This window comes from Parus major, chromosome 2, assembly GCF_001522545.3.
Source record: "Parus major isolate Abel chromosome 2, Parus_major1.1, whole genome shotgun sequence".
Classification (NCBI taxonomy): Eukaryota; Metazoa; Chordata; class Aves; order Passeriformes; family Paridae; genus Parus; species Parus major.
This window is the reverse complement of record NC_031769.1, coordinates 120,272,400-120,295,283: the sequence shown is the minus strand read 5'-3', so window position 1 is coordinate 120,295,283 and position 22,884 is coordinate 120,272,400. Positions and strand designations below refer to the sequence as shown.

Here is a 22,884-nt window from a genome sequence, read left to right as displayed (position 1 = left end):
CTACAATAAGGGTCTCTGACGCTGGATATGCACTAAAACACAGGCCAGAAAACTGAAGCACCAGAGATCTCACAAGAGTATTTGTGCAGCTGAAGGCTGTTTGGGAACAATGCTCTATTTTGTAACAACAGTACAAAAACCAAAAAATCCAGACTGATTTCCTTGCAGATTATTTCCTGGGCTATTATAAAGTATCTTACCCCCTCAAGGTATTTTTGGGTGTCAATATACTTACTTAGGAGAATAATTGCATACAAGATAAACTGCTTTTGGCCAAATCTGCCCCCAGATGTTCATGTTATGACACAAATTAATTGCACAGCCAATTCTGCTACTTGTAGCCCAAACAACCTATGGAAAAGAAAGGAGGAAAACATGAAAATCAAAGATGATCAACTTAAAATCAAAATTATCACCAATATACAAAACTCAAATTACCAAAGTGACGTATTCCCCTCTGTTATAAATGCCTTGAAGTGGCCTAAATACAACTGTCAAAAAGCCATTCAGTTATGCCCTTATTAGAGAGAAAAGTTTCACCTTGATGGAAAAGATATGGCTCTCAATTTATACAAATGCTCTAAGCATATATCTGTGTCTCAAAACATTTACAAAACATGATCTGAAGAGCTGATTCTTGGAACCACAATTACTTGATAATTGTGAGTTAGAAGTTATGGTCCTGTGTGCTGGAGATCCTAGTACAACCTAAGGACCAAGAGGTTGGACTTAGACAATAAATTATTTTTCAGCAGTAAAAGGAGGTAACAACAGATAAAAACATTAACAAAAATACTAATATACTGAATAGACCCAAGTAATGGATTTTAAATGAATATGCTTTCATGCACTGCAATCTAAGGTGGCTGTACTCTTTTATTCACCTTTTATTGCAGATCTCAAAAATAATCAAAATTACAAAGTCTGTAATGTTCAAATGATAAAAATATGACAGGTGTTGAAAATCTACTCCTTCAAGGTAAGCCAAATTTGTAGATCTAGCAAGATTTAAGAGTTGAAAGAGATAAGTACTGTGATGAACTAGTACCACAAAAAACTGCGTATATGTATTGATCTTGCATGTAATAGTAAATGTAATTACAGGTTATAGACATGGTAAATAAGAATATAGAGGTAACTTTATTTTAAAATTAATTATGACTGTAAATTATGCTAGTAAACAGAAAATAAGTTTGAAAATTAATAATTTTTAAGTTTTCCAGTGTTATATCAAAAATTATATGTGAACCATAGTATAATCTGAAGATCATGTATTTCCCATTCACTGAAAGCAGGAGTGGTACCCCTCAACAAAAATTCAGGCTAGATACACAGATTTCAGAAGTATGAAGTAAGTGATCACCATGTAATTTTAAAAACTTCCTGAAGTAAAAACAAGGTCTTAAAAACTAGTGTTTGATCTGAGGGATTCACCTAAGTAAAGTTTTGGGTTTTTTTTAAATGAGCTGTTTCTTCAACATATTATGGGAAGGGTTGTCCATATTATGCAAAGTACACTGAGCAGTAACACTCAGTTTAACACTAGGGTTTGTGAGCTTTTTCCTCAATCCTGCTGATATTTATGAAGATGAAATCTAAATATTTGTAATACCCATTGCTTGTAACTATGGAGCCTAAACAAGCCCTTTTTGGGCTTTTGTGCTGTGGAATTTCCTGCGAGTTTAGTGTGCTCTAAGTGTCAGACAGCAACCTAGATGGAAGTCTCTGCCACTCTTTTCCATAGGTGATCAAAACCAAGCACACCTACATACCTGTGTGTAATGTGTACAAACAGGACCAGAGCATCTATATGGACAATATGGATTGCATTCATGAGGATGGGGATAAGTGAAATCTCTCACTTCATCATACCATGCTTGGACATGAAATGTTGGAGGTCTGTACCTAGGAAAGCCAGTAGCAGTGTATTAGATCATTCAAAAGTTGAAGCTTCTACCATTTTTCCTTTCAATAACAAGCTAATTTTGTCAGATTTTTAAAAATCTTCTACCTTCCCCAGTGTGCCCCCAGATTCTGTCCAATTGATGGAAGAAGGCTTGCTGGTCCATGCTCCCACAGACAGGCTTCAGCCCATGACTCTGCAGATCTCTCCAGTTCTGTGTCCCATGTCTGAAATTTAAAAGAAAAGAAAGGGAAATACTCTTAGAGATATTTGGTGTGTATCTTATTCTTTTAAAAATAAAAAAAAAATCAATTTTTTTAATTTTTGAAGTTTTTTTTTTACTGAGGAAGAAGACTGAAAAGTAAGAATTGAAAAATGTGTGCTGCATTTGTGTTACATAAAAAAGAAAAATGTTTTCACCAGGAGAAAAAAAGTTTTAATCCCTTCACAGCATTCCCTTTAGAAACCACGTGCAGCCACACTGCAGTGAATAAAGCACAAATATGAAACTGAAAGGCTTAGTTCAACTTTCCAAGCTAAATTGAGTGCATTTTCTGTCTTGTGAGATTGTTTCAGTAATGGGCATTTTTCTTAACCAAAAGGGTATTATCCAACCTGCTTTCAAACAAGGCTTTATTTCGTCTAAACTAATAGTTTATGTGGAATGAATGAGACTTCCTCTTCCTTTTCTATAACCACCTTTTGTTGGAATAATACACAATTAAAACACAAAATATGAGAACTAGATTAAGGTTCATTGATTTTATGGATAGGTTGGCATCCATGATAGCAAATAGGCATGCTTAGAAGTTCAAAAAAAGCTTATGAATTGTTGTTTATCCTTAATTCTTATTTTTTAAGGGAGATGGAAGAATAGGCTTGCAGCTGAAAGGCAAATCCAAGATTCTTTTTTTCAAAAGCATACTAAGACATACTTCTTTTGAAAAAAGTCATACCATACTGTGAATGCATAGTTTTTACTGCATTAAACTGGGGTTTGCTCAAAGCGGTCCATCACTCTAGTCCAAAATATCCTTCTTTTTTCTTGGCTTTTGCAATTTCCTGATAGCTGCAGAAACAGTTTCCAGATTCCTGACTCTCTAATACCAACACTCAGGTTAGGAAACTAGAATATTTCCAGGAAACAAACACATCTTGATGCAACTTGGAGTATTTCGTCATACATTCAGACCAAATGTCAAAAAGTGAGACTATGCTGTTTAAATAACAGTAATTCAATATTTCCAGATCCAAATTCCCATGCAGACACTGGAGATCATGTCTACTAATTTTTGGCACAGATGAAAGGTAGAAAACTCCTCAACACAGCCAAAGATTACACAAATATAACAGACAAATTCCATGCGGTAAAATTTATTTTTCTATGGATTTTGACATGCAGTTTTCAAATTATTAATCGGATAACTCATTAAAAACAAGTATGTCCTTGGTTATGCAAGACCATTAATTATGTAAAGACTTTATTATCATTCAGTTTAATCCTAGAATATCTGTTCTTGCTTCTCTTCTTCAGAAGTCTCTAAAGTATTGGAAAGCATTTTGTCTATTATTATTAATATTATCAGCAAGTAAACAATTTACAGGGTATATTTTGACTCTCAAAATACAACCTTAATTTTGAAAGAAATACTCTAACATATAATAATGACAGAATAAATCTTTTAACCCACCTATGGATATAAAGACCACTGACTTTAGAAAACTGCATGAATTTTCCATTCACTCTCCTGCGCCATTAATTCTGTGTCATAAACCATATTTACTTTTTTTTTTGTAGTCTCCAGAAGAAAATATTCTAATTTTAAATCATGAAGTTTTTTTATATGATAATTTGTATAATTCTTTTCCTCTTCCCATTAGTTGTCACACCACCATAAAATGTTCTTCTCCCTATTGTACCCATTGTAAAAACACAGGAAGATTAACACAGTTCCTCCACATGTATACTTTGTTCATATAGGATGTAGTAGAGTTGCTTCATCTTCTACCATAAAATCAAAAGACCACAATATTTTAATATAAAAGCCACTAAAATTTGTCTTTGTGGCATATATTGTATGATATTAAGTCACCTAAAAATCTTATAATGTGAAAATTTAGCTCTTAGGATGAGCCAGCCATAAAGTTAATATATTTCCCAAATAACTGCCATTAAGAATGATTTTGCCAACTGGACTCCAAAACAAAAATTTAAAATAATTTAGACTTAAAAATAGAACAAAATTTTGGCACTTGCTCAGTTTTAGAGCTTCCTACCTCCAAGGCTAGCTACAATTTCTTATTGCTCTTATGACCTTCAGAAAGCCAGAAGATAATCTCTTGTAAGGCATCCCCCTACATTTTCCACTCTTAAAACAGAAGTCATGGTTAAAGGAATTGTACTATTGTTCTATTTTTCTCACCTCACCACTTTAAAAAATATTTTATGGAGCAATTTTAACTGAAATAAGAATACTGGGTTTTTTTTGAATGTTTAGAGCTAGGCAATCAGTAGCTCCTTGAATCAACTCTTCAATCTTGTGAAATAGTTACCTTTAACAAAATTTTCCTTAAAGAGTGATGAAAGCTGTGCATGACAGAGCCATCCAGAACTCTGAAAGAACAGCTTTTTGATGAAAAACTTAAATTCATCATTAATCCTCCCAACAGATGAACACACTCTAAGTACTGTTGAAATTGGATATGGTCTTCAAAAAAAATTGCATCTTCTTTAACTGTTTCCCTGCCTTCATCCACAGTATAAAATATTGTCTTTACTCCCTTTACCTTACCTAGCCAGATAAGTACACTTCCCTCTTTCTAGACCTCATCATAATGCACTTTCCTTGAAGCAGCTTTATTTCTGATTACCGAGACACAACTTAATTTCTTTCTCATTTTAATCACTTGGAATAAATATCAAAAGTGTTATGTATTCAGGTGTAAAAAAATCAGTCAAGTGTAAACTGCACTATAGAGAAAAAAAACTCCTTAAGTGCAGTGCTTAAGTGGGCTTATTTTCTCATCAAAACCTCCACTTCTTGAAATGTCTTAAATAGAAGTTATATTTTTTTAAAAAAAACAAACAACAAACTCTACTAAGGAATGAAAATTTTATAAAACATTCTGGAATAATGTCCAAATGTCCCAGTTACAAAGAATTTTCTAGAGATTAGTCACTTTCTTAATTATCAGAGGCTTCAAAGAAAAAAATGTGAATAAAGCATCACTAATCTCCTACATCCAACAGACTAAAAAGAGATAAAAGTGCTAGAAGACCCAGTTACTTGTGTCTCCAAGACCTACCAAGACAGAAGCCATAAATCACAAATCAAACTCATGTAGAAATGAAAAGGCCTCCCAATCTCCAGGATGTCTATAAAGACATTCAATAAAAAGCGGAAAAAGATATCCGAGGACCAAGGATGATTTTCCAGGCTCAAGGATGAGGCATCCTGATGAGCAAGAAACCAGGCAAAAGGGGAAAGAGACCTGTGTGGATGAATAAAGAGCTCCTGTTACTACTCAGCCATAGCCAGGAAATACACAGGAGATGGAAACAGGGCCAGGCCACTTGGAAAGAATATAGAGAGGTTGCCAGAGTAAACAAAAATGAGAGAAAGAATGCCAAGGCCCTTCAAGAATGTGGTCAAGGACAACAAGGACAAAATGAAGGACTTATTCAAATATATCAATAACTGTTACTAGATGGAGGGGGCCCTGGTAGCAGGACCCAGAGAAGACAGTACTGAACACCTCTGCATTGGGCTTCACTGACAAGACCAGGGATCTCTGATCTAGGAGACCAGAGTAACGGAATCAAGACTTTCCCTCTGTCAAGGAGGACTGGGCTGGAGAACATCTAGCCAAACTTGACATCAACAAGTCTATGGCCCTACCAGGATGCATTGACAAGTGCTGAGAAACCTGGCAGACACAACAGTGGGGCTGCTCACAATCATGACTGAAAGCTTGTGGATGTCAGAGTGGTGCTTGAGGACTGCAAAAAATCACATGTCACCCCAGTCTTCAAAAAACACAAGTGAGGACCCAGGAACTTACCAGTCAGCCTCACCTCAATCCCTTGAAAGGCAATGGAGCACCCCATTCTGGAGGCCATCTCTACCAATGTGAGGGACGAGGTGACCAGGCATAGTAAGCACAGATTCTTTAAATGTAAATCATGCTTGACCAACCTGATTTCCAACTATGATAAGCCAACTATCAGGCATGAGGGGAGAGCAGTGGATATCATCTACCTTGACTTCAGCAAGGTTCTTTGCACTGTCTTGCACAACAATCCCATAGGCCAACTCAGAAACTGTGGATTGGATGAGTGAACAGTGAGGTGGGCTGAGACCTGGCTGAACAGCAGATCCCAGAGGGCTGTAATCAGTGCCACAGGTTCTAGATAGAGGCTTGTCACACATAGTGTCCCCCAGGATTTAATAGTGGACCCAATACTGTTTTGTTTTTTTTTTATCAATGACTTGGATGAAGGGGCAGATGTCTTCTCAGGAGGTTCATTGAAGACACAAAGCTGGGAGCAGTGGGCAATACCCCAGAGAGCTGTGCAGCCCTTCAGAAGGGCTTAGACAGGGTGGAGAGAAGAACCACTGAAATGCAGGAAAGGCAAATGCAGATTACCTGGGAATAATGACCCCAGGTTCAAGGGTGCCAAGAGACTGGAGCCAAGCTCTTCTGGGTAGTCTCAGGACAAAAGGCAATGAGCAGAAACTGATGCACTGGAAGTTGCACCTGAACATGAGGAAGAACTTTCCTGTGTGGGTGACTGAACATTGGAACAGATAGCCCAGAGAAGTTGCACAGTCCCCTTCATTGGAGATATTCAACAATCATCTGGATGCTATTTTATACCATGTGCTCTAGGATGACCCTGCCTGAGCAGGGAGGTTGGACCAGATGACCCACTGTGGTCCTTTCCAACCTGACCCACACTGTGATTCTGTAAATGGTATCACAATCCCTGGTGCAACCACCAGGAAAACGATCTTCAATTTGTATCTGACTACTCCAATAATGCAAAAAATTATACACAGGTGTTAGTAACATGAATATGTGTGAAATTTCTAAATATAAATTAAAAACTTGTACAAGAAATCTGTAAGATTGCAATGCTATATCACAGCTTACTCCAAGAAAATTGACTTAAAGGTATTTTTAAAGGCCAAGTCTACACGTAGGTGGAATTTGAAGAATTCAGAAGATTTTCTACTAGATTATCAACACGCCTAATCATTGCATCAGAGATGAGAATAAGAACAGAAAGAAGTTGCTTTACATTTTTGATAGCATCTTGAATTTTGTTCTTCTCTTTCAGCAATTAAAACAGGAGATCCAAATTTCTCTCCTAAATTATTCTAATTGAAGTTATATGAAGAAAAACTGTGTATCTTACTACACAGGATAAAAGACTATTTATTTTAAAGCTTTTTCATACTAATGGTGTCAGATTAGTTCTAAATATAATGCATTTCACTCACAAAGCAGGCTAAATGAAACAAACATGTACAATAATCTGCCTAAGTATTTAAAACATACCTCTTTACTGCAACAGGAATTTTATTCTTGTGCTTTTAATAGCATTCCCTTGTTTCACTGATAGCAATTTTTGTGCTTCAAACAATGAAAGCATCTCCATATACAAAGAAAGATAAACACCTAAGTTTTCATGTTCATTCAGATCAAATAACAATGAAGAACTTCAAAGAAATACAAAATTAATTAGTGATCTTTAAAATGCCAAAAAGCTTGGCATTTTAAAGGAAGCCAGAATAAAAACGGAAGAATATGAAGAGTCACAGCAAACTATTTATTTTACATCCTACCAGAACTAAGCATTTCTCAAATTTTAACCACAAAGTCATCAGTGATAATTAAATCTGACTGTTGAAATATATATTGAGCTGGCCTGAATTAAGCTTTAAGCTTAATTCAAGAAGTTCTTCCACACTACTCAGAAAAAGTTGGTATTTTACAGATTTAAACTAAGGACACTTTTAAAACAACTCTTTGAAAGAAATGGTAAAGTTGAAAAGAAATCTCTGCATAGCTGTAGGCAACGTTCTTTTTGTTTGCCAAAGGATGAATTAAATCTTCAAACACCTTTACTTAAAAATATTGGAAATTTCATAAAAAGGGAGACTATAGTGTTTTGAAATATAGGTGTGCATAGCTCCTGATTTCTCATCCATTAGTTTCCTCATCCATGCTCTGATGTGACCAGGTTTCAATGACTTTGCCCTATCAGATTTCCTTGGTAAATACAGGGTATTGAAGTGAGCACAAGATGAAAGTGCAACAAGGCAGCTGATTCCCAGGTCTGACAAGCATTTGACTGGGAATCATTTGGTACTACATACAAGGTAATTCAACTTGTTTATCAAGAATAAGTATAGCTCCCATTGTCTGAAAACGACATGAAATCTATCTTTTGGAAAGGGTATCATCAGAGTTGGCTTTCTACACTGAGACAAGGCACACATCGAAAATATCACAAACTGCTCAGTGGTATGATCCTCCTTGAAACTATTCCTTTTGTTTTGCAGAACACTGCTAGAGTGCACTTTGAAGTTGTTCATGGGTATTCATTCCACACAGAAAGACACAGCATAAAAAAAAAACAAACCCTCAAATGGAATTAGTATGAATGTCAGGTTCTCAGCATCAATTATTTTGCTCTACAAATCTGAATGGCACCACAGCACTTGTCAACACAGACACTTCTTTCATCAGCATCCCGTTAAAACTAGTGCACCATCAAAAACACACAGATATGGGACACTCAGTGTTCACCAATGTTCTCAAACACTACCCTGGCTGAAGCCAAAACCCAGCTGAGCAGGTTAGACTGAATGGTAGCAGCAGTTACTGCCTCCAGCTGCTGACTCTTCCTCTACCCCAAAAGATTTCACTGCATTCTGCAGCAGGGATATTGCAGACAATACAGATCCTCTGCCTGATTCAGGTTTACAAATTATCACACTAAAACCAAAACTAATGCCAGTTTAGCATTACAGACAAATTTTGGAATTTAACCTCTGTCAACACAGGGTTCAGGTAGAATGTAGACCTAAACCAATGTTCTGCTTATTGGAGGAGCTGCTGTTTCAGTGAGGCTACAACATCTTAAATTAAAATTCATCAACAGCCATCAACATCAATGGGGTGGAATTAACTTCACCTGAATTTAAACAGCTTCAAAGCAGATAACTATATCTGAGCGAATTATCTAAATAACTTTTGCAGTTACATAGACAAATAGGCATCTATAGAGGGAGATAATTTTAGCCACCCACCTTTAACTGAGAAAAACTGTGTGTTGGAGATTCTCATTTTTCTGTATTAATTAAAGGAGGTTGGCTAAATTCAGACATCTACACCACAGACAACAAAAGTTTTGTGAGATAAATCCCACCATTTGTGTTGAGCAAGTGTTAAATCAAAAATGTGCATTCTCATACAATCCACACCAGCATGAGTCCATCTATTACACCAAAAGGTATTGCAACAGAGCTGCAAAGGACACTAGCTCAAAAAACATTTTCCAGTAAAAGCAATTTAAAAAAAAAAAAAACCCTCAACAGAGGTAACATTTTAATTGGAGAGAGATATTTTCACATATGTTGGAAGGGAGAAAAAATCATATGGACTGGGACTATATGAAAATTAAAGAAGAGCTAAAATTTAAGCTCAGCAAAGATGGAAAAGTAAGTACAGTGGGCACCACTGAAAGCAAACATTTACCATGGCATAGTATAAATACCTCATTGCTGTATACATTCTAAATATAGGGAAAGAGTGGTAAAGTAAATACCACGGTACAGTATGGGTATTTATTTACTTTTTAAAAGAATCCACTGTATTAAGACTAATGACACTGAGAAGGAAAAAAAAGGAAAGATGAAACATAGAATGAGAAATGCCATGAGCAAATTTGACAGAAATACAGCTGAAAACTAGAAATCACCAGCATGGTATCAACACAGAGAAACAGAAAGGTACAGTTAAAAATTACTTCCAGACGCTGATCCTGACTGTAGTGTAGCCTTTTCCACTGAGGCAAATATATGTCTATTATCCACATTTTTATAATTTAAAATAGTAACATTATTTTCAGAAAACCTATTTACTTTCATTTTCGTCTCGATTTAATGATTATAAGAATAAAGAGGGTCCCCTTGGTATGCAACCTAAACCTCCTGCCCTGCAATAATAGCTGATGTTTTATTGTTTATTTATAAAAATAAATCTCTCTCTTTCCTGAAACTGCCTTTATTTATTTCCCAGATTAACCAAATAAGCTATTTCATTCCTTGAATCATCTCATAAATCACATATTCTGTCTTGATACTCAATCTTATTACTTTCAAACTTTCTAGAATGGGTAGACCATTCCTTTAAAATTACCAAAAATGGACATTTGCATTTCAGGTAAATTCTCATCAGTTTCACACACAACTACTTTTACAGATTGGTGCCACATATTATTTTCTAAGTCAGTGCAACTCCTGCATCTTTATATTGCAGTTTTACCTCTACACTTTATCTCTTGTATTTCACCTCTTTAATTTCTTCATCATTCCATGCGTTGCAGTTAAGTTTCATCATGTTGATCCCTGGCCATTACTTCTACTTCTCAAGTTCTAATTTTGATCATGTTCTTTAAAACAACCCTATCCTGTGCCCACATTTTATATATATGTGTGTGTGTGTGTGTGTGTGTGTGTATATATATATATATATATATATACACATACTGAAGTTTTCAGGTGTACTCTTTGCTGACACAAGTCAGAAACCAAAACCAATAAGGCTCCAACACCTGCAATCTTCCACCTATTTAAAAGGAGGTTCTGACAATTTTCTCTCACAAAAACACTAGGGTAGAGAGAATCAAGAACTTTCCAGTCAAAATATGGCACCTAATACTTCCTTAAATTGCGGGGTCATTAAAAAATAAAATGGATTGATTTGACATGATCTCTCCTTGATTTACAGGCATTGGCAGTTTTCATTAGCTTGTCTTTCAGTCATGCTTCAGTGAGGCAATTTCATCAAAGAAGCTGAAGGAAGTCCATGAAAACTAATGATAATTAGCACATCTGAAAAGTAAATAACTTGCACTCAGCTGAGATGCTTACCTCCAGTCATTTAAGTCAGAAAAAATGTGGCCTCCCCACAGCCTGAGATCCCTTATGCAGCAGTGACCACAAAAACTCAGGAGTACTACAACACCAGGCAAAATTCCCTTGAAAATAAAACACCCAACAATACTAACTAGTACCCACACATTCTTTAAGCACAAAGAAAGAATAGCTAAAACTTTCCTCTGCCAAGAAAGTTAAAACAGGCATTTTCTGCTGGAAAACTACTACCTGGCTAGAAGTGAAATGGTAAGGAACTTACATGTTACCATGTGGCAGACTGGAGTTTATAGAGCTTTAAACTGGGCAGAGATCCCTGAATAGACCTTGAGGTTTCAGCGACTCTCTTGGAAAAGAGCAAAAAGCAGGAAAACTGTGGCTTTTGCCTGGAAACAGGAAAGTGGTATAACGCCAAAAATATTGTTCCCAAACACTGAAAAAATTGCACCAATATTTAGAAGTATCTCTTTATTACAGCTTCATGTGTTTGAGCTTTTTGTGTTGAAGAAGTAAAACCAGGAATAGGAACCAGCAGACATGAGTAATCACGTTTAATTCTCTGTGTACTTTAAGCATGTTAAAAAACCTTGCTGGAATATTCAGCTTTCCAAGGTGTTCTGAAACACTGCATTTACTTTGCTACTTTTTAAAAGCAGTGCATTAAGACTGCCTATTAAACATGACTAAAAATCATCTATTTACTTCTATATTCTAACAGGAATGGAAGAGAAGCAACAGCATGAAAGGTGATCTTGACTTCTCTAGTTTGTCCATTGTCAAATTATGAATTGCACGCATTCATTGCAAATAGTATTCATGAATATTTATAGCTAATCACAAACTGACCAGAGCACAGGTCCTCACCTCAAATCCTAGGAGTGATTACCAGGTTAAACTCACTGTAACTGATTGCTTTCATACAACAGTTTTAGAGATGTTACAGAATTTCCTGGACTTTGAACCTGAATTAGCCGTGGTATCTCAAATACGTGTCAAAGTAAATGCTTTTAAAAGATGACCACTGTGTTTTGACATAAGTGAATATAACTTACTGCCAAAAAGCATCCATTTATCATATGATGTGACCTGGCACTACTGACAAGAAATATTTTCATATAAAATCTTAAAAAAAACATTGGAAAATGTATTAAAGGAATCCCTGACCAACAGGAAATTCAGGAAAAATCTACTGTGATATGTATCAGGCAGCCAAATTCTGGATTTAACAGCCTCATTTTAAGAATCTCTGATCTTCTTCCATAATAAGGTGAAATTTGTCCATCTTTGTATTATCAGAGGATATTTTTTGAATGAATCATCCTTTTTCTATCATGGTCACTGATGCCAAATTTAAGGCCGATTATATTGACATAGAACAGGATAACTTCATATCTAGCATTTCATTGAAATAATGTTAAGAAATAAGTTGAGGTTTTTTTCTCACTTAAAAAGAAAAAAATTAGTTAAGGAAGATTCCGAGACAAATATTATGAAGATGACAGGCAACAGGGAGCTACATTTATAAATCTCATTGATTGTTTTATGTGTTCTGTTCATATTTTGTACTTAAGCTTAGATTCTGATATGACTGATTAATATTAAAATTTTTAATATATAATATATATTATAAAAAATAATGATCTTCTTTAATTTCGGGACAAAGGAGTTCTCTGACAGAAAAAATAAAAGATGAACAGTGCCTGTCCTGTGTTGCTAATTATTTTATTTTGAGAAGGCTCCCTTAAACTTTGAGACAGTGAGCCTTTTTGCTGCTTTCCACTTTCAGTTTCTTTACTTGGAGTTGCTTAGTTGTTGTTGGCATTACATCAATAGAAGTCATGCCACTTTTTTTCTTGGCCACTTCACATTGCACAATCCTTTGCTAAAACTGCCAGGGAGAATAAGAGGATAAGTCAACGTCACTGTGCTCTTTGATGCAGAGTCAGTAGCCTTTGAGCACAGGCAAAGAAGCTGAAGAACTTCTACCAATCTTTGAAGTGAAGCAGAAAAGTGGAAAACCAGAGGGAAAGCAGGCAGGTCCACTCTGAATAGAGCTGCTCTGTTCTTGGCACCCAAAAGTGCTCTTCAGCCACTTAGGGAATTCCACAAACCAAAGCCCTCTGCTCAAAAGGAATAAGAATTGTTTTTAATCAAGCATCCCTAAAGAGTTTTGGCAAGATGGGTAAGACACACTAAAAAGAGACATCAAAATATTTTGTCAGAAAGGTCTAGGATATTTAACAGGGCATGTCAGAACAGAAGAATTCACCAAAACATGTATGTCCACTACAAGGTCTTCCTTTATCTTTCCTAATGCTGTTTCAATTCTCCTAGGAATACTACAAAAATAAAAAAAAATCTCAGCTGGGAACTTACAGATACATATACAGAGGAGCTGCTGCTCCCTGACTTGAACTGACCATGGAAACCAAATGCAACACAAGACAGCAATAAAATTTATTTTGATCCCTATTCAGTCCCTATGATGCCATGAATAACCTTTTATTATCATGCAAGAGCTCTATCTACTACTGGGTTCATACAATCCAAAGTCCAATGGTTTCTATATAACTATAACAGAAGACTGCCTACAGGAAAATTTAAAAAAAATCTAAATAAGCTATATTTCTTAATTTTTTCTTTTGAAGTCTTCCTGAAGCTACTGAAATGGAGAGGCAAATCTTCAAGCCTCCCAAAATATAAGGGCCTTCACAGAATTTTTGAATTAGTTGTGGTTTTGAAAGGAATTATATGGTGTCAGCACTTCCAACACATCACTATCAAGGTTTTCAAACTAAGGCCTTCAGAGGTATTATACCAAAATTATAACAAACTAAGGAAAAAAAATGGTTTTCCCCTTTCTGTGAATAAAATATGAGTCCAATACTGCTGCCAGATACGCATCCAGAATTTTCCTGAAGAACTACACAACTATACCAAAGAAATGTTCAAATCTGAACTGTTTTAAAAGCACCTCTAGAACTCTGTGTTTTCCTCACAAGTTTTCCAATGTAATACTTTATAGAAGAAAGTTATGGGTTTGCATTGACATCCCTGGTATTTATTGGCAGGGTCTGGCCAAAAGACTAGAGATAACGAAATAAGCAAAGACTTCCTTGCCCTAGAAGACACCGGTGTCTCCAATTTCAGTAATTATAAAATGCAGTGCATGGCTTGGGGCCAAGAAATACCAGGTTAAAATGCTCTGCAATCTATCAAGCTGAAACCTGAATACTCTTTAGTACAGCAAAGGCACATGCATGGAATGAGGATCTCACATGAATCATTTGACTTATTTGTTTGGGAAAATATGTATGAAATCAAGGAACAAATACTAAAAGAAAAGTTCAAGGTAGAGTGCATTATAAATTCATTAAACAAAATTACTTCTGTGAATCTTCTTCTTGGTGAACCGTTCTATTTTGCAAACTACAACTCTTTGAAATATAGAGGAATTAACAACTCCCACTATCCAGATAATAATGAAGATTTTTAAAGTCTTGACTGCAATAATCATGAAGAAAATCAGTTTTCATTAATATATTGAGATTTACTAAGGTGCAATGTTACTAATGAAATTATTAGGAAAAAAGTTTGCAATTTCTGTTCATTCCAAAAAAAAAAAATTTTAAAAAAAATTAGGAGTTGCTCTAAGCTCTGTTCAGGTGCTTTAGAAGGGGAGCAGGGAAAGCTCATTCCTCTCTCCTCTCTTTCCAGTGCTGTTAAATTCATGTGCGCAGCAAAAAGGAAATGCTCCTTGCATCTTTCTTTAAAAGGAAGCAATCCAGATAAAAAAAATACACAACATACATTTGTCATGCATTTTCATAACACACTGTTCATCATAACCTCAGAAAAAGATTTTTCTTTTTCTATTTAAGTCAACAGCCCAAAAACTCTCTCAGTTTTGAACGAGGAGGTCTAGGAAAGAATGATCTAACATGAAGTCATAAGGTTGTGTAAGGCCACTGCAAAGGAGTTTAATGAATTTTTCTAATACTGTTTCCTACAGAGGAGCTTATGCACGTTCTCACACCAGAATCCTTCCATACAGGAAAAGAGACAGAAGACCAGGTGGAGGATCCAAATCAGCCTTAAGAAACAGTAGTCAAAACTGAAAATACTGACAGTAGCAAATTGCCAGGACCAAACAATATCCTTCAAGAACACAGAAGAACTTGCTAAATGAACTTCTAATTACTGTGCAGTACACTATCTCTCTTGTTATTGCATTAACAAAAACCAGCACACGGTCAAAAATATTTTTAAAAGCTTCAAAAGATCCTGAGAAACCACAGACTTAAAACCGACTTCCATTGGGATGACTTTATAGGGTAAGCCAAAAAAAAATGAAATATACAGATAATTAGTCCTATATATATTACACCTTGAAAGTGTCAACATGTGGAAGAGTGTTAAGTGCAGTTAATTTTTCCACAGAATTCCCAAGTTACTTAAAAATTAACAAACAAAAAAACAAAATCAGGCTATCATAAGGTAAAGAAAGAAGTGATAAATGACTTTAAAGGGATCTAAGGATACAAAATAATTTTTCAGATTCCCTGCAAGATGTGTTCATGGTCTCTGCAGCATACCTTCTCCACAACAGCCCAAGAAAAGATAATATAGTATAGTATTCACTGTTTAAGATAGGTGAAAACTGGATAGGAAAAATAAAATATAAAGACAGGAGACTCATTAATGCTAAGTGATTGGAAGACAAGATTATTTATAGCATTCAATGTGAATGAATACAAAGTAATAAGAACATTGCTGGAGATAACAGCCAACTCTACATACACAGTAGTGTTGTAAATGACCTCTAGCACATTAGAAAGATCTTGAAGTCATTGTGAATAGCTCTATAAAACATGTCAGCTGTAGGACACTAAATCAAAAAGTAAAAGAATGTTAGAAACTATTAGGAAGTGAAGCAAATAAATACAGAGATAACAATTTACAGTATGCCATGACTATCCACAGTTTAGTTTGTTCTCTTTGCATTAAAAGGAAAACAGGAGAATCATAGCAAAATGGAACAGCTTTTCAGATAGAACAGTTTTCAAGTAAAGGAAATGGGATTCTTCAGCTGAAAACCTTGTCATCACTGAGGAAATTACTATTTCTCACCATAAAAATAAGGCATCAAATAGAAGAGCAAGTTTAAAGGAAAACAAATGTATTTTTTCACCCATTGCATAATTAAATTTATAGAGCTCTGCAAATTGATGCCATGGATTTAAAAAATACAAATGGATGCAGAAACTTTCAAACTCATAAAGAAAATTCCATGTGAGAGTATTCCATCTGATGCAAAAAGAACAACAGCAGATTAAGGAAGTCCCTAAGCTGCTGTTTGCTGGAAGCTGGAGTGCTTCATTGCAGAAGTTTCTCTTTTCACATGCTGTATTCTTATCCTCTTATCTTAGGAATCCATTACTGCTCACCACCAGAGTCACAGTACTTGGGAAGATGAACTTTTCATCCAGTAAGTTCAGCCAGACAACCATGAGAACGCTTTGTTCATTAGACCTAGCGACTGTGAACCTTACTGCACTGTAACTTTAGGTCTCTGAACTATGACAGCCAAGTAATGCTTGCTTTTCCAAAGCATATGGCAAGAGTGTGCAGCTCAGTCATGCAAATTTTTAGCTTTCCTTGGGTTGTTTTTTTTTGTTGTTGTTGTTTGGTTGGTTTTTGTTTGTCTTTAATAGAACCAAGATCTTAGGCTGCAGGCCTTATCTCAAAGGTAAGTCTGGACTTTGTAAGTGAGTAATTAATCAAGCCAATAGGTCCTACCCAGCATGGTTCTCCATCCCACCCCATTCCTTAGTTATGCATTCCAATGTTCTTTTATCAGCACTGGTACTTATCTGATTCTGCCATGCAGGGAGACAGTGTTATGACTCAGAATGAAAAAAACCACTGAAATTATATTTTTTAAAACAAAATCTGATTCTTTAAGTACTTGGATCAGTCTCATCATGAATACAGGGTCATGACTGCGCCAGTAGCAGGAGACCTGTTTGCCAGCATGAGTATATTAATAAACCACATCAAAAGTAGACAAAAGCATTTCAGCTGCACTCATCTATCTCACTAAATATCAGGCAAGCATTTAGAGGGATGGTTTCCCTCTTCTGGAGCACTAATAATTATCTTTGGTAAGACACTGAAAGGAAAATCTCTAAGAGTACCATAAAAATATATGTGCATACACTCAGAAATCCTGTCCTTTCCTTGCTCTGTTCAAGCAGCATGCAGTTCCCATTGGCTTCTAAACTCTCCTGTCTCCATTCCCAGTATTGACTCCCACCTGCTTCCTCCAGATACAATCTTCCTCCCCACTTACTAACAGGTTTAGACTTTTCAAATAGCCACTCAGCAAATTTCTGTGCTCTTAACCTCCTACCATAAACTTCTGATCCAAATCACAGTCACTGGTCTTAGCTTAACCATATTTATTATTCAAATGTTCTTTCTCTCCATCACAACGATTTCTCAACACCTTCTTGACCACTCAGGCTCTCTCCAGACCCTTCTCATGGGTCCCTGTCCCTCCACAGGTATCTATCTCTCTTCCCACACACTTTACCTTTGCCTTCACAGGTCTCAAATCCTTGCCTATCATAATCCCTCGTTCCCTTGGGTATTATGCCAAAATTGAATCCCACCCCCTTGAAAGCTGCTGCCCCGTTCTGAGTAACATCCTTGCTGTTAAAATTGGGTAATTGTTTTTCCATGCTACTTGTACTCTCTGGCTCAGGCATCATTGGAGAGCACAGAAAAAACAACAAAACCAAAAAACTTGTTCCAGATGTAGACCTAACACAGAGACTAAGCCCAAGTGTGTGCAGTGCTGGAGGAATCTTTGAATATAGCTGTTAAAAACCTTACTTCTGTGAATATATCCAAATTCTCCTTTCCAAGATATATAAGACAGGCAAATGTAGTATGGCATTAGGAATGGAAAAAGGCACATAACTACAAATCAGCTACGCTTTCACAGAATCTCAAGAAAAAGGCTTGCAGTATTTTAACACAGGAAAGCAACAGTTTTCCTAATTCTTCTTTTACAAAAAGACTTAATAGCTTTTTCTTGAGCTTTCCAGAAAAAAAATCAACCTGAGTGACTGGGAACAAAATGTTAACCTCTATTATAACAAGGTCTGAAAAAGTCACAAGAGAAAACAAAGTTTACAAATACTGCAGACAATTGTAACTGAATGGGTTAAAGGGGTTTCAGGTATTATTATGCCTTTATTTGGAGATGATGTGTGGCAACATATCCTGTGATTCCATGAACTAATTTTCTGATGGCTCTTAGTCTATAATATATATTGTAATTATATAAGTATAATACAGTGACACTCATATAAGTAAACTTAAGTTAAACTGCCTGTAATGGGGGTGGAATAGAGTACCTGTAAAGGTCCCCTCCAACCTAAACCATCTTATGATTCTACTGATGTTTTAAGCAAGCATGATTTTTCCAGGACATATACATGCTCAGTTCAACCAAATATCCAACCTGAAAGAGTTGAAACCATTCCAGTCTAGGAAAGATATTTTGATCTGGAAATGTGTTAATATAAACTTCTGTCATGGAAAGCGTCAAAAAAACCTGTATAATATTTGATATGAACAACTCAACCTATACCTATGCAACCTATACAATGCTATTTCTCTGGTGCATGGATAGATAAGTCAACAATATACCATGTGGATACAGGAAAAAGGTGCTGAAAAATAGAAGTTGCCCATTTTTGTCAAACCTCTGGACTTCTTAAAAGCTCTAATGATCTGATTTGATCTACTTAGCAAGGAGAGATAGAAATAGCCTTGAACTATGGCATAAAAACAAAGTTCAGAAACATAGAACTTAATGCCATTAATAATAGTCCAAACACAGATGCTTCTTAAGGAAAAAAAAATAAACAGATATTATGCATTACATTATTAATCTGAACACAGAAATATGCAGCCCTCCAGTAACACATGCCAACTTAAATAGAAGACTTTCTTGTTGTAAAACTCTCATTTTGCTCATAAATTCCATCCAACCTAGAAGGATGGGAAAAATACACATGCATGCTATTGTGAAACTTCATAGCTCAGTACTCTTCTCAGATGGTAACTTTTTAGGTCACAATTATAATCAACTTTATTGAGTACTGCAATTTTGGAAATTGGCCCTTAATACTGAGGAACTGTCACTTAAATTTAGGAGACCTATGAGAGATTAAGCACATTAATATAGGTAGAGTATGACACTTGATCCACAAACAAGCATCTTTATCTCACAGTTCATACCTGTACAAAAAAAAACAAACAACAAACAGTGACAAGTTCTTTAAATGAGGAAACAAGCAAACTAAGACTGAAAGTATGCTGTTTTATAAAGTGATAGCAACTATTCTAAAAACATTTTTTCTGCATGTCACTATCCGTTTTTCCTTACCATATATTCCATATTGGAAGCTGGTGGATACACCTGACCCCGTAATTTATTATGAAGATCCAAGATACTTTGCATATCACTGTCTGTGATAGCCCTTTTCCCTCTCTGCTTGGCGATCCACCACTCACCATCTTCATCCATGTACTTTTCCAAAAGTTCCTCTAAGAGCGTGGCATTGGGAAGAACCATTGCAGAAACTGCTTGAGCTATGAATAGCAAGGTAGTTACTCTGAGCCATTCCTGTACTACATACTTCATGATGAATGATCTCAAAATGTTCAGGAGTTAGCTCCAAGACAAAGTCTTTCTTCCAGGTTTGCTGGCTGCAAATGCATAAGAGAGAGTAATGTAATTTGTAGACTGAAGGACTGGCCTGTCCTTATGAAGCAACAGAATCTCTAGTTCATACAGATTTTGTAACTGTTGTTCTAGGGAGAGAAAGCAGGATGCTGCATTTTTTACTCTAAAAGTGCACACTGTTGATTTGGGAAGTGAGCTTATCTTCAGCCTTACTAACTTCAGTTTGTTCAAGTGGTTTTACATATTACATTGGCATGCACATTTCAGTGCCTGCATGCAAAAAGCACGCTTTTCATAGCTACTTAAAAAGAGCCAGACATCAATGAAGATTAGACTGTAGATAAGGTCTTCCAGTATTGGAACTTAACAAAAGCAGGTTAAAGGCTCACAGTCATTGCCAAAAAGTGAACTGAAATCCACAATTAACTTGATGCAAAGTATCCCCTCTTAGTGCATTTCAAAATATGACTTTGATTAAAGCTTTTGTTTGACGATTTCCAAAACCCTAATGAAACTAAACGTATCGAGCTCGAACACGAAAGCGGGGGAGACGGGCTTTTCCAAGCACCGAAAACTCAGAAAAAGTAGTACCGTTTCCAAGAATGCGATACTCTAACAACGACTGAGCGCTCTAGGAAGGAAAGCCGAGGTCACCCCTTCACCCCGGGTGAGCAGGCGCGAATCCCGCCACACCGGACCAGCCTCTGGGAGGGAAACACAAAGAGGCGCTCGGGCACCGCCGAGCGCTCCCCAGCGCGCCTCCGCCTCCCGCACCCGGCCCCGCTCTCCGTGGGGCCCGCCCGGCCGCCCGTCCTCCCGCCGCCGCGGGGAGGGGGCTGCGGGGAGGATGCTCCCCCCGCCACTGCCCTTACCCCTCCGGCGGCGGCTGCCTGCTCTCCCCGCAGCCAGCTTCGCCCCGCCGCCCGCCTCCTCGCCACGCCCGCCTCGGGCCGGGGGGCGCGGGCACGGCCTCGCCCCGCCGGCTGCGGTGGAGCAGCGCTGGGAGCGGCGCGGCGGGCGCGGACGTGTCCAGCAGCGGAGCAGCGGAGCGGGGCTGCCGCCGAGCTCAGCCGCCGCCGCCGCCGCCTCCCCCGCCCGCCTCCGGGTCGCCACCACCGCCCCGAGTCGCTCCACGCTTCTCCCCACGGCTCCCGCCCCGCCGGGCATTTATGGCAGGCGGCGGTGACGTGCGGCGGCCACCCCTCCCCGGCACCCCGCGGGGCGGGACGGCCGCGCTCCGGGCACCGCGCCCGGCCCCGGCCCCGGCAGCGGCACCCGGGGGCGGCGGAACTCGCACCAGCTCCAGGGGCGATACCTGCAGTCCGGCGGGCAGCGAGGGCTGGCCGGGAGCGCAGCCTCAGCCAGAAGCTGGCCGCGGTCCTGCAAAAGCTATCGCCCAGAAAAGTCATGGGGGGCCCCGTCCCCAACAGCCTCCATCCTTGGCAGCAGGCAAGAGGATGCTAAACCGGCCTGCTCCCGCTGAGACGCAGCAAAGAGAAAAGGCTGTGAGCTCCGCCAAAGACCAGAACATATGAATATGGCTGGAGGTATCAGGACAGGAATTTTATTGTGGATTCAAACCCAGCCACATGAGACTTCCCTTTACAAAGTAGAATTCAAAAGTTTGTAACCGCTCATTTCTGTGCCAAGCAAGAATAGGCATCGGATACATACTTTCTGTTGTATCGAAGTCTTCTGGACTGAAATTTTTCGCGAGCTGATGGGGTTGACGTTTCATTTACTTAGTATAATTTGTTACATTGAGCTAACGGCAGGATTGACCAACTTCCAGTCTTCACAGGACTGCTGTATCAGCTTCCAAAAGTTTTCTGTATTTTCATTTTCAGAAACTGAGGCGCTGAGGTTAAAATTCATCAGAATCCAGCTGGCTTCAGACCAGCCCTATAAATGCTTCCAAATTTCATGGGCCCAAGAGAAACAATGCCATGCAAGTAACACACTGCTGCTTCTTGAGCTCTCTCTTTTTCAGTTTTAGTTATAATTGCCCTAAAGACTCTAGAATCAAGTGCAGGATGCTATAGGTACTCTTTTACTCACACACCGTGATACGCAAAAACTCTTATGCTCCGTATTGGTTGATCTTTATCACTTTTTTCTTGCAATCTTGGAACTGGATTTCTGTGCTCAACTGTTGGGCACTAAACTTTTTTTATAACAAAACTGTGAGATAAAATGCCACTGTGCAGCTGGATACACGGACTAGATGCAAGTTTTTTCTCAGTTTATACACCAGGATAACTTACCACTTGTCATTTTGGATACAGAAGAATGAGCCATACTTGCAGACTGGCCATGCTGAAGAGTTTAATGAAATAGGAAGGAAACAAAAAATGCAAAGTACTTGATGGGGTCTATATGTCAGATCTGGATTTTTTTTTAATACTCACATTGTTTTGTATTGCTATATCTCGTTTCCATCCTCTTTAGGCCTCTGGAGGTCAAGATGCAGATTCTGTGCCATCGAGGCATAGCTTAGCATTATCACCTAGTAAAGAGTATGTGACATTTATTCTGTGTACTGGCACAAGTGTTATTTCATTGTAAAACAGCTTGATTAATAGACCCAGTAATGAATGCACAAAAGAAACTTAAAAAAATGTTAAAAGAGTGAGGATATTTATGGGGTTCACATCAACTTTCCATCAGCACTGGATAGTTGCTGTGCTTCAAACAGAATATAGGTCAAAAATCCCTTACTGTCTTTGATTTTGACTATTCATCATACTTCTAGAAAGAACTTGATTATATTTGGTCTTTGTCAAATTGAAGACATTGTTTTAAGATGCAAGTTTTAGATTCATTAAAATAAATACTAATAAAAAACCAGGTAAGGCCTCATTGAAATTGTTGGGTTTTTTTTTGTTCTCATAATTTTTCAGCAAATAAATAAACCCTGTGTACCCAATGACTGTGCCCTTCAAGTCTGGTTTATGGCTGTATGGTTTGTGGCCACATACAAGTGTTATGATTTTCACAATATTTTGACACATCTACTAATTTTTGTGTATTAATATAATTAAACATTGCTGGAT

General features: G+C 37.6%; 1 protein-coding gene across 3 annotated transcripts in view; it reads right to left on the bottom strand.

Moving 5' to 3' along the window:
• CRISPLD1 (cysteine rich secretory protein LCCL domain containing 1) overlaps positions 1 to 20,829 on the bottom strand; it is a 36,982-nt gene extending 16,153 nt beyond the window's left edge. Inside the window, exons 1-5 of one of the 3 annotated variants that reach the window (XM_019005810.2) lie at positions 20,704 to 20,829; positions 19,532 to 19,854; positions 2,012 to 2,130; positions 1,773 to 1,905; positions 236 to 351 (exon numbers count right to left, since the gene is read on the bottom strand). In XM_019005810.2, coding sequence (XP_018861355.1) covers positions 236 to 351; positions 1,773 to 1,905; positions 2,012 to 2,130; positions 19,532 to 19,789 — 626 coding nt within the window. In that variant the 5' untranslated portion in view covers positions 19,790 to 19,854; positions 20,704 to 20,829. Of the gene's footprint in view, positions 1 to 235; positions 352 to 1,772; positions 1,906 to 2,011; positions 2,131 to 19,531; positions 19,855 to 20,703 lie in introns of those variants that run through there. The other 2 variants (XM_015620147.3, XM_019005812.1) reach the window with 2 other exon arrangements.
• Between the last annotated feature and the right edge of the window lie 2,055 nt (positions 20,830 to 22,884).